The sequence below is a fragment of the Nothoprocta perdicaria genome, unplaced genomic scaffold (assembly GCF_003342845.1).
Source record: "Nothoprocta perdicaria isolate Ctin4 unplaced genomic scaffold, notPer1 scaffold_244, whole genome shotgun sequence".
In the NCBI taxonomy this organism is placed as follows: domain Eukaryota; kingdom Metazoa; phylum Chordata; class Aves; order Tinamiformes; family Tinamidae; genus Nothoprocta; species Nothoprocta perdicaria.
The window spans coordinates 161,004-176,694 of NW_020455471.1; the positions used below are offsets into that span (position 1 = coordinate 161,004).

At 60.2% G+C, this 15,691-nt stretch overlaps 1 protein-coding gene across 1 annotated transcript in view; it reads left to right on the plus strand.

Moving 5' to 3' along the window:
* The window catches only part of CBX6 (chromobox 6), a 29,037-nt gene extending 20,976 nt beyond the window's left edge, over positions 1-8,061 (plus strand). Inside the window, exon 4 of the mRNA XM_026039870.1 lies at positions 7,089-8,061. Within this exon, the coding sequence (XP_025895655.1) occupies positions 7,089-8,057 (969 nt within the window). The 3' untranslated portion in view covers positions 8,058-8,061. The remainder of the gene's footprint in view (positions 1-7,088) is intronic.
* Positions 8,062-15,691: the final 7,630 nt, after the last annotated feature.

Sequence of the window (15,691 nt, forward strand, 5' to 3'; positions counted from 1 at the left end):
GCTGCCCTGCCCGCGGCAGCCCCCTGGCCTCGGCCCGCACCGGGGCTTAGCCGCGCGCTGCGCCCTGCCCGGAGCCCTGCCGCGGCTGCTGCCGCTCGCTCCTGGCCGCCCTGCAGCGCCCGGGYGCCGTGGGGGCTCGCGCTGCCATCCCAAAGCTGCAAATCTGCAAGCTTGTTTTGCTCTTCTGGGGGAGGGGGAAGAGGGGAAGGAGGAGCATTTYTGCTCCTGTAGAAAAGCAGCTGAAGTTTCCAGTTCTTCTCTGATAGACCCTGCGTCTAAGAACGTATCTCGCTATCATCTCTGTGCCCTTGTGGCAAAGCATAATGAGGGTTGCCCACATTATGCCCACATGCCTTCCCCCACCACTGTTCCCTTTACTAGGAAATGTGGTATGCGTGGCAACTCATAATAGTTTATGGACTGCTGGTCTGCCGAAAAACCTGCTTGCATTRCTCCCATCTTCACCCGTGCCTGCCCCAGCTGTCCCCATGTTAGACCACAAATAGATGGAGAAATGCAACACACAGCAGCAGGTTTAAGGTAGCTGAGGGAATTACTGAGCCACAGCTATGGTGGCCCTCTAGTAAGGTACCTCCTAGTCTTTCTGTGGCTTTGGGCAAGTCATCGTATCTGTTTTTCCGTCTGCGAAACAGCTTAATGCTCCCTTCTACCTGACAGATGTCRGGGCTTTACTCAGGTTAGCGTAACACTTTAACTGCGTCAGCGTTGGAAAGAGCAGTGAGGGGTTGGGTGTCATCTGTCCTCTGCTTTGAGAGGCCCTAACAAAGCACCCAGGAGAAATGTGGGAATAAGCGTGTTCAGATGCCCAGAGTAAAACTCTGGGAACTAAGGGGATCTTGTGAAAGTCCCGTTGATGCAACTGCCTTTTCCCACGCAGCCTGTCTTGCTGCTGACCGTTTTCTGTCTCTCCAGACTGAAAGCCATAAATGTAAGTGATGTGTGCCACCTCTTGCTCTTTATTCAGTGGAACTGCACTAGTTGTTTTTCTTCTCTTTCTGGCGCTCATGCATTAAATGAAAGCCTTTTGTTTAGGTTTCAAACCTTGCAGAGGAAAACTTAAAGGGAAATCACCAGCTTAAAATAGTTTTCTGCCTGAATTAAAAAATACTGTTGCTTGCACCACCTGACATTCTTCAGAGTGGCAGGGAAGTGTTTTTCAGTTTCAGCAGTACTGTGTATAATCAATTTTGTCTTTTTTGATTCTGAAGTTTAACAGTATAAAATCCATTGCTAATTTTTCTCCTGCCCCCCCCCCCCCCAAAAAAAAGGCGGAGTCAGTCCTTCTCATCACCTCTTTCTCTTTAAAATTCCCCAAATTTGGAACCTAAGTGACATCCTTTGAATCACATCCCTGAAACGTTGCTGTAGCACGTCTGCTTTCCCCAGGCTTCCCAAGTGTTGGAGGAAAGCTGTAGGGTTTTATAACTGCCTTGAGACTTGGGAGAGGATGGATTCGGATAGGGAGCAAGACACGATCTCATGGGGATTGATGCCTCTCTGTGGGATGCACCAAGCAGAGCAGAACGCTGGCATTGCCCCTTGATTTGTGGCTCCGGGCAGCAGAGCTGGTGAAACTCTTYAGAGCTCTAACTTGCCATTTTCTGTGACTTCTGATCCCACCCTAAAAATAACACCCCAGGCCAGGCAGCAACAGGTAACACTATCTCAGCCCTATCTGAACATGTTCAAGCTCTGTTCAGGCAAACCRCTAGCAGAGTGACTGCTGCTAGAAAAGCAGTGAGGACCAACACTCTAGTCAGTGCTGCTTGACGTGTTTAAGTCACTTCTGACCTGGTGGACGTGGGTCTTTGACCCTCTTGATCCTGCGGAGTGGCTGCCACTGCAGGGGTAGTGGGATTCTGTTCTGTCTCGTGCATCACTAACAGTATTTTCAGTTCTCTCGGCTGCAGAGTCTTTTGCCAGTGAGAATTTTGGAGTGGGGGAAGAAATTTGACACTAATGTCCCAGAGGGAGCCTTCAGAGTTGGCAGTTAGAACAATATTCTTTTTGATCTGCTAACTGAGCAGATTAGGCCTGGATGGAATGATGTTTAAATAGGGGTCTGGCTTAGAATGGGACTTGAATCTGCCCTTGAATGGGGGCTTGCTAGGAATTTTCATATATTTAAACTTAGCTTCTAGTAAGGTGTCAAATTAAGTGTTCTGATAACGCTCCTCGGGCCCCTGGCTTGTGTGGCGGTTTTAGTTTGCAGTTGGGGCTAGATTTATCAAGGGATTAGTTCTCAAAAGCTGCAGATAAGCACCGGGGGGGATTTACAGAAAGCACTGCAGCAGGTTAGTTGCCCACGCCTTGGGGAAAGCTTTGAAAAGCTGCCCCTTCAGCCACCCGCTGCCTTGGTGAGCCCCTCTCCCGCCTCCGTGAGCCCTGCAGCACTTGCCCTTTCGCTCAGGCTGGGAAGGGAACTCKCAGCCCAGGCTTTGTCACGGTGCTACCGAGATGGGTGGCCTTGAAAGTGACCCCTGCCAGCTTCAATCCCAGGGTTTGATGAGGGAAATGGGACTTTATTCCCTGTGTCTAGGGGCAGGCTTTCCCCCAGCCCCGGAGGAGGCCGTAGTTCCTGGGAGGCCCTCAGCGTGTCTGAGGAGCAGAGTCCTCAGGGTGCTCCATTTGAAACGGGTAGCGCTACGTGCAAGGCTCTCACCTTAGGAGGGTTTCTTCTCATCTCCTCCCTGTTTGTAAATTATCCTGAGCAGTTTGAAACCAGACTGTTCGCCTTCAAGCGGGAAAACTGTAGTTTATGGCAGCGTTGCTTGGGAGAGCTGGGCCACAAACTTGTCACTTGGAAGGCTGCGGGAGAGAGAAGGCAATAAAACTACAGAATGGCAGCCAAAAAGGGGAACGAGGAGCTCTTACAAAAGCCATTTGGAGCAAGGACTGTGGGAATGCAGGTGAAATACAAAACACAAAGCAGAACCAGTCTCGCATGTGAGAGCAGTGCTACCACATTGCAGCAGCACTCCTGAAAATTACTTGACTTTGAAATAATTCATTAGGAATCTTTTGCCTTAAAAGATGTGTACACATATATATATATATATTTTTCCAAGTTGCAGATACTTTGATACAAATGAGATGAGTGAGGCTTTAGAGAGCGGGTGTAAGTATGACTTCAGTGTACGTGCCTGTGCACCTCGGTGCGTTAAGGGAATGAATGAGCAAATCTGCTTGCTGGGCCTCAAGGGACATTTATTCAGAAATAGTAGGGAACGGGGAGATGTATTAGTTCCCAGGGGCAGTGAGATAGAGCTGTATGAGCTAAATAAAGGTGATGCAGGTCCCAAGAGGGAGAGGAGGAAGGGAAGCAATCCCAGCAGTTGYCTTGCTCTCGTGACGGAGCACTGCAGCACAGCTCCAGGAGCTGCATCCTGAAGGAGGCTGCGCTGTAAGCAGGAAGTGAGACGCTTGGTGTATGCGCCGAGCACCCTCGTGCTTCTGAGCAAACCCTGCCCGTAAAAACGACGGGGGAAAAAATAAAGAAGTCATCTCCTTTGGAAAGGCTCTTGCTAGGCAGCATAAACTGTGTGTTGCAGCTGAAAGGACAAACCAGCTTTGTTTTTAAAGACCTTGTGCTCRTGCAGTATGTGAGTGTGCGTAGAGGAATGGATCTGTAGCAGGGAGAAGCACATTTGCAGCAGATAAAGCTGAACGCTGAGTCTTCTGCAGACGGCAAGTAGCAGGTTACTTAAGGTGCCTTTAGAAGCAAGAAATGGAAATGAGTGAGCCTGGAAAATGCGCTGTCCTCTGCAGGGCAGAGGCTTGAGTTCGTGTTGTTGATGCCAGACTAAACCTGATCTGGTGTCTAGTAGAACCACAGAGCTTCCCAAGTGAGGGGAACGTGGGGGCTGGTCTTAGATAAAGCAYCTGATACTATTTTTCTTGAAACCTTGCCTGGAAAAACAAGCTCAGGGTAAGGTGAATATTTGCATGCTGTTCTTTGGCGCTCTGGCCACTGGGAATAGCGCTGTGGCACCTGGGAAGGACTGGTTGGTCTCAGCTTAGCATATCTCTTAATGGTCTGGCAGAAGAGGTCAGTGGTGCACATAGCCTTGGAAACTACAGAAGCTGGAATTTTGTTAAAGGCAGAGCTGTGAAACATGGGTTAGAGATAGGCCCAGGCTGGAGAAAGTGCCCCAGAAGTAACTGAGAACGCAGACCCAGAGCAAGTGAGCACCCCCTGTCCTTTTGGCCTGCTGGAGAGGTGCTAGATGTGGTCAGGGCTCTGTGCTAGCTACTGTGTGAGCACAAAACRGCGTCAGGTTCTTGGTCAAGAGAGGACAGGGGCTGCGAGATGAGCGTGCCGGGACAGCAGGGTGTGAAAGTGGCTGTGCCAGGACGGTGCCAGCCTTGGGGCTCRCTGCAGCCCTGGTGACGCTGGCCGAGGAGGCTGCAGCGCGTGAGGCAGTTTGTGAGGCTTCCACGGAGCTCGGGGGAATCTGCAGGGCTGCCGGCCGCTGCATTCCCCCGCGGGAGGGAGGGAGGGAGGGAGGGTGGTGTTGAAGCCAGCAGCAGGCAGACCCCTCAGCCGAGCAGCGGGGCGCGGAGGAGGCCTCACACGAGACGTGCAGCAGAATCCCCCGGCGGGAGGTGTGGTGCAGGACAGCAAGTTCATCTGGAAGGCGGGCGCCCTTGGCAGYGAGAGAGGCCTAAAGGGTGGCCGTGTGTGTCTGCCCAAGGTGTGGATCAAGGGTKTTCCTGATCTGCCTATCTCCGTGCTCCCTGCCTGGCCTGTGGAAATGGCACCCTCTAGGGTGGGCTGGGGAGAAGCGTGAGAGCAGCTGCGCTCCGAAGGCTAGAAGGACAAGGAGGAATAAAGTCCTTAAGCCGGGCCGTCTGGGCACGGTAATGGCAGGAAGCCAACATGACCCTCTCCGTTGGGTTGGAAGCAGCATGGGAGGTGAGCGGTGTGCATGCAAGGAGCTCTCCTGGCATTGGGGCATGGAGGAATGTGTGGGCAAAGAGGAACTGCCTGGGGACAGAGGTGCTGCTTCAGCGTTTGGGGGTCCATCAGTGCTGGAGACGTTTCCTTGCAGCCACGTTAAGCTGCATACACAGACCAGAGCTAAGCCCGTGCCTGTCCCCACAGTCCTGTCACTTGTCCTGATGTATTTCTTGATCATCTAATATACAGCGGAAGGTACCTGGTGCAGATGAGGCTTCAGTCTGCACTTCCACATAAAGCAGGAGGAGGAGGCCTCCTCTTCACAGTCCTTTTAAAGCCAGGACATATATATATATATATATAAAAAAAAAAATGCCGCAGGGAATGATCCAGCATTAGCCAGGGAGGAACAAAATGTCTTCCACGTCTCCATTCCTTCTGGGCTTGTGCAGCTCTGCTGGGACRTCGGTGGGATAAGGAGCAGGCCAGGCAGGTGGCCGCAGGCCCCTGGCTCGCCAGCTTTGCGGGAAGCTTCCTCCCGAGCCGCTTTCCCCGCAGAAAACACAGGCTGCGGGGGCCGGAGCGCAGGGATGGGGCTGCCGCGCTCCTGCTCCCGGCTGGCCAGGAGCCATCGCCATGGTGGCCCGTGCCAAGGGACAAGGGGATGGGGAAGGCGGGGAGCGGGAGCGGCTGTCCCCCCTGCTGCACTTCTGCTCGCGCCCGCGAGGTGGAGGAAGCAGCTCGCGGGACGGGCACGGGCACGAGGCTGCTCCGGGGGTCTGTGCTTGGCAGCACTGGTTTGGAGCAGGAGCTCTGCYCCGACAAGGGCAGGTGTCACGGCATGGTCTGGGCCTCTGTGTCCGCAGGGTCTCCAGGCCCTGCTTGCCAGGGGGCTGCTGCTCCTGCTGCCAGCAAGTGTCCCCGTGTGCCCGGCGCAGGAACCAGGGCAGACCCCGGTGTTCTTTCACAGCGGCGGAGCTTAGACTTGTTTCGTCTCCCTTTCCCTTGGGGAGGGCATTTGCTCTGCAGCGAAGCCAGGTCTGTTCCGGCTTGGTTGCAGCCCTCTTAAACAAGTGGCTTGCGGAAGGCAGCCCTCTKCTGTGGAAACGCAGTTAATTTGGATTTGGGCTCCCACTGGTTCAATTTCTCGACCAGTGAGTACTGGAGTTGAGTACTGGGCCCTGTGTCTAAGGCAGAGCTGGGATAAAGCAGCTTAATGGTGGTTTCTAGCCTCTGTTTCTTCTCTGTAAATAAGGTGACTGATGGAACTGTTCTACTCAACTACCCTCTCCTTCTCTCTCTTTCAGACCTTTGGATTTGGTGCTTTAGTTCTTCCAACCATCCTCACCCACTTCTCTCCCTGTTTCTCCAGGACCCCTTTTACCAGACTTTGTAGGACAGAGGAGCCTGGATGTGTGTGTGGCGGGGGGAAGGGCAGCAGTTGCTCTCCCTTCTCCCTTGTCCTCACTCATCCCCTAGTTAACCAGATGCAGTYCCCTCCCTTGGGTCCAGCACTCGAGCTGTTGGCACAAGTCCCGTTGCTGCTGCTGAGCCCCACCAGCAGCCCAGACGTGCAGGAGGGTGTTCAGTGGCGTGGCCGACCGGGGGGAGCCGCACACGCTGCTCCGCATGGTGACCGGGAAGGGCATGAGACCCTTAGCTGCACCTTTGAAACACAGCAGGGAGGGTGGCTGTGTCCTCCTGGGAGAAGCACGTGCTGTTGGGGCCTGCTTAGCTGTCCCGGACGGACACAGACGCTGCCCCTCGCTTGTGCAGGGACCGAGCTGCAGTTGTCGGCAGCACTCGGGTGCCAGCCAGCACACGCTGCTCTTGCCCCGTCCTGAAACTGCTCAGCGTGTTTGTGCCCGGGTAGCGGTGCYGCTCGCCGTGCCCGGCTCCCTGCCTGGCGGGCTGCGGCGGCACCGGGGCTCCTTRGGGCTGAAGAGCAGGGCGGCTTCCCGCGGCCTGCGGGCCTGGCCCCGCTTCCAGCGCCGCTGCCCCCGAGGGGAGGGTGCCTTGAGCCGCCGGGACGCGTGCGGTTTTCCCGGCTGGGGTGTAAATGGGGCCCTGTGGCCTTGTCCTGAGGTGAGGAAGGCCTGCTTGAGGACCCGGCTCCACGTGGGCTGTCTCTCTGACCCTGTTCCTTTTTCTCTCCCCCCCACCGCAGGCTCGGGCCCAGGCGGAGGCCCTCCACATTGGGGATGTTCACTTTTCTGTCAAGCCTGGCTCCAGCACCTCCTCTCCCAAGCTGCACTCCAGCGCTGCCGTGCACCGGCTTAAGAAGGACATCCGGCGCTGCCACCGCATGTCCCGGCGCCCGCTGCCCCGTCCCGACCCGCAGAGTGGCGGCAGCGTGACCGGCAGCACCGGCATCCGTCCCCCCGTCTCGCCCTTCTCCGAGACCGTCCGCATCATCAACCGCAAGGTGAAGCCCCGCGAGCCCAAGCGCAGCCGCATCATCCTCAACCTCAAAGTCATTGACAAAGGTGGGAAGCCTCCCAACGGGGCGGGCGGCCTGGCCCGGCCCAAGATCCCTTCCCGAAACCGCGTCATCGGCAAGAGCAAGAAGTTCAGCGAGAGCGTCCTGCGCACGCAGATCCGCCACATGAAGTTCGGCGCCTTCTCGCTCTACAACAAGCCGCCCGCCGCGCCCGCCCCCGCGCTGGAGGGCAAGGGGGAGGCCGAAGGCTCCCAAGCGTCCTCCTGCGGGCTCCTCGTGGGCTCCAGCCCCTACGACGCCCCCAGCTCCAGCTCCTCCGGCTGCCCCTCGCCCGCCCCGCACTCCTCGTCCGACCCTGACGATTCCCCTCCGAAGCTGCTTCCCGAGACCCTCAGCCCCGCCATCCCTGACTGGCGCGAGTCAGAGGTGCTCGACCTCTCCATCCCGCCCGAGTCAGCGGCCACCAGCAAGCGCTCCCCTCCCGGAGCCTGCGGCGGCGGGCAGCCGCCTGCCTTGGCCCTCCCCTCTCCTGAGCCGGAGCAGGAGACGGGCGATTGGCGCCCCGAGATGTCCCCCTGCTCCAACGTGGTGGTCACCGACGTCACCAGCAACCTCCTCACCGTCACCATCAAGGAGTTCTGCAACGCGGAGGATTTTGAGAAAGTGGCGGCGGGCGGCGGTGGCGGCAGCAAGTGAGCGGCCGGTCCCYGCGCGGCGGGCGCCCGGGGGCAGCGCCGCCCGTGAGAAGTCGTGGTGTGAATGGCTGTCCTTAGCTCTGTCCTCCTGCCCCGCGCTGCCCCGCTGCCCCCAGCGCCGCCCCTGCTGCCCCGTCCCTCCTGCCCGCTGCCCCTGGCCTGGAGGTGGCAGCGCCGCGGGGAGCAGGGGCACCCGCTGCTCCTGGGTGTCCCTGCTGCTGCCGGGGGGCGAGGGGGCCGCCGCGGCGGAGCTGCTGCCGAGTGGTTGTTTGTCCTTGAATGTGCTGTCGTCCAACGGGCCCTGGAGCCTTYGGGGATGCAGGGGTCAGGGAATGCGTGCGTGTTGGCGGGGAAGGTGCTCTGCCCTCCACCCTCTCCGGTCTGGCTGAGGAAGAGGCTCCCGGCCCTTGGGAGGGCGAGGGGAGAGGATGGGGGCCCTCRCCCACCCCCCCGGCCATCCCCAGCYGTGGTCCCGCGCTCTCTTCCCTTCCTCGTGTTTATCCCGCTGCCGTGACTCCGAGCCTRCCGTCTTCCCCCCGCCTCGCGGCCTGCGGCCGCCCTCTCTTGCGCCTCGGCAGCGGCCCAGGGAGAGGGGCGGGCGCCGGGTCGTGCCTGGAAGGTGCTTACGACAAAGCTGGGGTGGCCGGGGGGTCCCCCCGGCAGCAAACGCCCCACGCTGGCTTCCCTTTTAGCTATTGGTGCTACCTTGGCAGTTGTAGGGGCCCTTTCGCACTGCCTGGCCCTTCCTCTTGGCATCTTCCAGCTGCTCAGCCCTGCAGGGCAGGGAGGGTAAGGGGAGCTGCTCCTGGCCTGGACGTTGCTCCTCGGGGCCTTTACTTGCACTTGCCTGGAGGAGAGGGCATGAAATGCCCTTCCCCAGGCTCTCCGGGGCGGAACGGCGGGGTTGGCTGCGCATCCATCCTTCTGTTCAGGGGAGAGGATGCCGGGATGGGGCCGTGTGCCCCACGTGCCCCGARCGGTTTTGCCTTCCCCCTGCTCGGCTCCCTCAGAGGGAGAGGGCGGGATGCCAGCGGCTCCCCCTTTCCCATGCCCCTTTCCCTCCTCCTTTCTGTGGCTGGCCTGCCAGAGGGCTCCCCTTTGCCTTTCCAGGACCTGAAACGGCCCTTACAACTGTCAACCAAAGGTGCTAAGAAGAAATAACCGTCTCTCTCACATCATATGCATGTGTGCTGATTTTTATTTTCTTTGTTTCCTCCCTTCCTCCCCTGAATTCCTATGAATTAGTCGAGAAACGTTCACTTCTCGCTAGTGGGAGGCAGCAAGACCAGAGCTTGCCTTCCTTCCCCGCAGCCCCGTCTSCCCCGAGCACCTCTGCTTGGGAACGTTCTTTGTGTCCCGGAGCGCTCCTCCCCTTCCCCTGCCCTTGGTGGCCGCTCGATGCTCCTGGCTGCCCGGCCTCGTGGCGGGAGGCCGCTCCTTGGCTCCGTGCCCGCGGCTCAACCCGTGGGCACAAGAGGTGCTGAAGTGGCAGCCTGGGGGCCCTGCCGCCCGCGGCCCCGGCGCGGTGCTGCTTCCACGTGCGTGCTGCAGAGGGGCCCCAAATTCCCTGCCGCGGCGCTCGGCTCCGCGCAGCCGGGCCCTGGACGGGCCACGGCGGGCAGGAAGGGCCCCTTGGCGGGCGGGAAGGGCCCCTGGGCTCGAGCCCCTCGCGGCTTAGTGCTCCCGGGGCCGCTCCGGGTGCTCGTGGTGCCCCCTGCGCCAACCCGCCCTCCCCTTTGCCCTCGCCCAAAGCTGAGCGCCGCCGAAGCCGCCGCGCTTTTAACCATGGGGATGGGGAGGCGGACACTTCCCTGATCCGTTCGGCGGGCTGAGGCTCCCTGTGGCTTGTTGGACTTGTGTGCTTGTCTGTATTACCTGCCTGTGTTCTCGTGTCTTTCTTTTGGCATCTTTCCCGTGCCTGGCCCACCCAGGGGATTCCTTATTTTAACACAGCTTATCCTTATGGCTGCAGCTTCAAAGATGGGCGGGTTGTAGATATAGGGAGACGCTCTCTCTTTGGGAAGCAGAGGATTCCTCGTTTTTCCTTCCCCCCTCTAAACAAATAACCGTATTCTGAGGCTGCAGGATAGGAGGAACTTTTTGATGGGGTGGATGCCTTTTGGCCAGTCACTTTTCCTTGGTCGTTGAGTTGCTCTTTGGCGTGTATGTGGTGATGTGTTTCGTTTTGTGGTGCTGAGATTTTGGAAAAAAAGAGAAAAATGAAGAGTTTAAGTGGGAGATAAAAGGGAACTTTAATAAGAAGCTCTTGATGTATTTTGGCCAAGACGCGTTCGCTTGGCAGGATTCTTTTCCCCGGTGTCTCTTGTGTGGTGTCCTTTGGGGGCGGCGGGCAGGAGTTGTTTAATGAAGGGATTTTTTGGCCTTTCTCCAGAGTGACAAGTAAGGGGATTGTCTGCGAAGCGCAAACCGGTGGGTCGTGCTAGGGATGCTCCGCGAGGACCCGCTTGCAGGGGCGAGGACAGTGTTTGTGGTGGCAAAAGGGCTCGCGCGGCGCCTCCTCTTGGTGGAGGAGGACGGGAGTCGGAGCACGGACCCGGCTCGGCCGCTTGTGTGACCGGTCTCCTCTTGGATGTGTCCCCAGGCGGGAAGCAACCCTGGACCTCAGGATCTGCRGTAAGATCCTGGGCTGTGCCGAGTTAGGGATCTGCTGACTCGAGTGCAGCGACGGTCTCGAGTGCACCGGCCGCTCGGGGCTGACCAACCTCCCCTCGTGTCCACGGGGGCTCCGCTCCTCCGCCTGCGTTTGATCCCYGCTCCTTAACGGAGCGGGCAAGGAAGATCTCCCCATGGCCTTTGAAGAAGGCGTGGGGTCGGCGGGGGAGTTTATCTGAAAGTATCCCCTTCCTTTCCCCAGAACCCCTAGGAAAAACAAACGAAAACAGGGAAATATTCTCTGTGTCTGTGCCATGTTTGTTCTCTTGTTGTTGTGTTTTTAGAGGAGATTTTATGATGGAGTGGAAAAAGTGAAATGCTTAGTTTTGCATAAAAAAAAAGAAAAGTTTTAAAAAAAAATTTCTACGGGGAGAAAGCRAGAGAGAGTTTAAAAAAAGAATAATAAATGCAGTGATTGCACAAACGGTAGTGGTATTAGATGGTCCTTAGAGAAAAGAGTATTTTGTAGTATGGAAGCGAGTGCGTCCGGATGGTGTCTGGCTTGAGAGAAAGGCCCTGGGACCGAGCAGCCGTCTCCGAGCTGGAAGGGCAGGTGTCGTGTCAGAGGAGCCCTGTCTGCAAACCCTTCCCGTCCTCGCCTCCCAARTGCTGGAATGAGTCTCCCTCCCTCCCCCGGCCCTCCTGTGAGCCGAGGTGGAGCCTTCCCGATGTTTTCCCGGAGGTGGTGGGTGTCGCTGCTGCCGGATCAGGCCGGTGCTGGGCTGGGTGCTGCTCCATGCCGGCCGCCACGCCGGCCTTTCCGCAGGATTAAACCTGGGGGGGCTCCCTCCTCAGAGCGGGGCCTCCCTTCCCTGGCCTCTCCCAGCCTCTCCCGGTGCCGGTTCCACATGGGGAATGGCTTTTTCCCTGAGGGCACAGGGCCGCGGGAAGCTGGGCAGCTCCTGGCCGCTGTGGGGCTAGCAGGACACAGCCCCAGGCTGTGGCGAGCGGCCCGGGGGCAGCCGCCAGCCCCGTCTCCCTTTCCAAAAGGGCAGGGGAGCCTTTCGCCCCGGCTCTGCTTCCCGCAGTTCCCAGGGAGATTTCCGAAGCAAAAAACCAGTGCAGGCCTTTGCGGGGGGAAGCCGTCCCTGCGCTGAGTCTTCCAAGGGATTTTGCTCCCTTTCCCGCCCTCACTGTGGAGGGGCTGGGAGGCCCGGGAGCGCAGCGCGGTGTGCGGGGCAGAGGCCGAGGCCGCTGAGCCGCCGCGTGCTGCCGGGCCGGGCCGCTGTCCTGCCCCCGCGGCCGGGGCTCCTCCGAGGGCTCYCCCAAGGGCTCGTCCTTCCCGCCGGCTGAGGAGGCGCCTCCCGCCCTCCCTGCGCGGCGCGTGCCCGTGCCCCAGCGCCGCCTGCTTCCGCCGCCTTTTCCCAGCGCCCCGGGATCGTGCAAGAGCCGGGATCTCGCTCACTTTTTATATGGAAATACACAAACATGCGAGAAGCCGCCGCTGCGCTTTCCCGGCCAGCGGGCATCCCGCTCTCCTCCCTCGTGCCGCCGCCAGCGGCCGGTTTGTGTGGCCCGCGCACGCCGAGGTGGCTCCGGTGCTCGGGGCGCTCCCCGGAGCGCAGCGAGTCGGGCTCTCTGCTGTGTGCCCAGGCGGGCACCCCGAGCCCTTCCCGGCCTCTCCCCCAAGGCACGAGGCGGGACGCGGCGCCTTCCACCTGGCCGTGGCGCCACGGACCCTCGCAGTGTCCACGTGTGGCAGCAGACCCAGCGCTCCCGGGAGCAGCGGGACCGGGAGGCCGGGCCCGGCAGGGAGCGGGGCCGCGGGCAGAGCGCCCTCGGGCAGCGTCCCCCRGCCCCGTGCTTGGGGACGCTGCCACGCGGCGCCCCTGCCGCGGGGGCAGGACGGGGCTGCAGCCTTCCCGGGGGAAGGAAAAGCGGGAGCTGCTTGGCTTCGCTTTGGCTCTGTGTTCTCCCCGCAGCCGAGCCGCTCGGCACGCTCTCAGCCGCCTGCTCCTAAACCTCCCGTGCTCCTTGGGAACAGGGAGGCCTCTGCTTGGGGAGCGTGGGGTGTTCCCCATCCCTGTGTTTCGGGGTGGGAAGCGGCGCCGCGGGGGGCCGGGGCTGCCCGCTCTGCTTGTCCTGCCCCACGGCGCTGCCCTCCCGCCTGCAGGGCCCCCAGCCCGGCCCGAGCCTGGGCAGCGCCCGCGCCCCGCCGCAGCCCCTCTGTGCCGCTCTTCCCCCTCACTTGGCATGCACAGTGAAGGAGGCGATCTTGGTTTTTTAATTTAAAATAAACCTAAATATGTATCTTGTAATTTTTTTTWWTTTKGGRAAAAAAAATGCATTTAATTAAAAATTGTGCACGGATTAATTGTATATCTCTATATTTTTTTTTTTGTCTTGCAATTTTCATTTTAAATATTAGTGTTTGCATTTTTGTTTTGTTTTAATCCAGTTCCCAGCTGGCTAAACTCTGCCTAGAGTGGATGGGTGGGAGGTGCTGCCATTTGGGGGGGGGGATCGGATCTCCCCTTCCTCCGGTGCTTCCTACGGGAGAACGGTTTGCTCCRGGTTCGGGGGTGGGGGTTGTGCTAATTACTCTTGTATTCTTGTACATTTTGTTCTTTCTGCTGCTCTTGAATATTGTATCAATGCCAGAAATGGGGAGTTACAAGAAATAATCGCCCCAATAAATTGTTACATTCCAGCGCGTGGTGTTTCCTGCGGTGCTTCGTGCACCGCTCCTGGCGCGAGGGGCCTGCGGGAGGGAGGAGGGATGGGAAGGGGCTGAGTGCCCGGTGCCTGCCCAGCGCCGTGTCCCCCAGCGGGATGGGTGCTGCTCCACCTCTGGGGATGCCCTGGAGACCGGAGTGCTGCTCCCTGGCCGTGGTGGCCTCGGAGAGGCACCCAGGAGGCGGCAGCTGAGCCCGCCCGCCCCATCACGCAGCCCCACATGCAGCTCGGGACGTCCCCCAGCAGCCAAGGGAGTGGGGAGCGCTGCCCGCCACGGCCCAGGACAGTCCGGGGCTCGTGCAGTTGGCGTTGTGCCCGTGGGTAYGCTCCATCCCTGTGCACCCGGGCCCAAGTTCAGCAGCTCCGTCCAACCTGTGCTCTCTGGCACAGGACGAAGCCTGAGGAGCAGAGGGAGCAGAGATCCCTCTCGGCAAATCCGCAGCCCCAGCGGTGCCCCGTTCCCTTTCCCAGAGCCCAGGCGGGCGGTGCAGATCCAGGGTGCAGAGGTGGCCCAGGAGCGGCAGCCGGGCGAATTGCCCCTTTCTCCCAGAAGCGCCGCTTGGGTGTTAGTTGTCACTCGCTCCCGCTGGCGTTACAAGAGCTACAGCCACAAACCCTGCTCAGAAGGGGCCTCCTCCAGCCCCTCCGTCGCCTTGTGCCCCGGCACCTCCCGTGGGACGGCAGGATCCCGCCCCTGGCGCAGCCCCACGGAGCGCGTTGCCGCCGGACGCGCCGGGGGGGCCATTCACGGGACCAGGAGGCCGCGCGGGCCCCTCTCCGGCCGGAGTCATCACCCCCTGCCGCCACCTGGGCTTGGCCCCTTCCGCACGGACACGGCCCCGGCCCCACGGAGAGGCAGCTCCGGTCCCACAGGACACGGCGCTGCCTGCGCTCATCCCGACCCCTGAGGAGCCAGGCCTGGATGCTGCTTCCCAGGGCACCTCCGGCCCCACCAGCTGCTGGCTGCCCCACTGAGCACCTTCTCCCTGTGGGGCTTGTCCAAGCCAAGGGGAGCGCCCAGGCAGCTGGATCCACACGCCGGGGCCCAGCCTGGCATCATGGCAYATCCCTCCAGCTCCTTTCCCTCAATGCCGGGAAGCACCAGCAGGAGGAGGAGGAGGGAGCAGAAGGCTGAAGGCAGGCGGCCGAGCTGGGAGARCAGGGGCCCTGTGCGTGGCCATCGCTGCCGTCAGCCGGTGCCAGCTCCCTCCTCCTGCAACCAGCCACACCAGCCAGTGAGGGGAAACCCCCATTCCACCACTAGGACTAGGCTGTTTTTAAAGCCTGGAATCCCATGGGAAAATGCCAGAGCCCTTCCCTTTGTGCCACAGGTTTCTATCCTGTTCACACCCCATGCGTGCAACCCCCGGCCTCATCCACCCCACTGCCCGGCTGCCTCCTCTGGCTCAYGGGAGGCCGAGGCCGCGCGGTTCGGGGAGGCTTTCGGAGCTCTCACGCGCTCGCTACCCACCAAACCCCCCAGGCAGGAGACGGGAGCTTTAATGGTGCTGCGTACCCAGTGCCAGCGCTTTTAAATACACTCGCCTCCTCCTCCCTGCCAGACGGAGAAGATTTCCTGCCATTACCGAGCAGGGCTTGGAATCGATTTGATGGGCTCGTTCCCCACGGCTCCTCTGTGCCCGGCCATCGCGCGCACGCCGGGAAGCGGGCACCACGGCTGCCCGCGCCGGACGTGCCGGCCGCCACGCGTGGCACACGGAGCAAGCCCCGCTTCCAAGCTCTCTCTTTGCAGAGAGGTCTGGGATAACTTGACACCAAAAGTGATGCCAATTGTTCGTTTCTTGGGAGGATGGTGTGGGTGGGAAGCGCAGGGCCGGGAGAGGAAGCKCACGGCTGCTCTCTCCAGTCACGTCTTGGGTGCCAGAGCAGGACAGACACTTTGCAGCCCTTCAGAAAAGGTGTTTCCTGGAGACCTGAAAGGCCGGTTGCTTCCTTCACATGGGAAAGGCAGGAGCAAACTGCCTTTCCTTTGGGGAAGGAACGGAGCACACAGGCTTTGTGCAGCCCCACAGAGCCGTGCTTGACAGCGGCTGAACACGCCGGCTTTCACCCTGCAGGCAGGGCAGGCCGCCCTGCTTCCACAGTGAGGATCTCGGCACAGACCCCTCCTGTGAGCTGCCCACCCAGCGGGCACCCAGGAAGGAGCCCGCGGCCCGAGCGCAGGCGGCTCCCGCTCCCGGTGAGGCTCAGGAAGAGCCGCCCCCCAGGTCCCCGTGCCCGGCCCTGCCGCCCCGCGCGGGGGCAGCGCCGAGGGCAGCGCCTGCC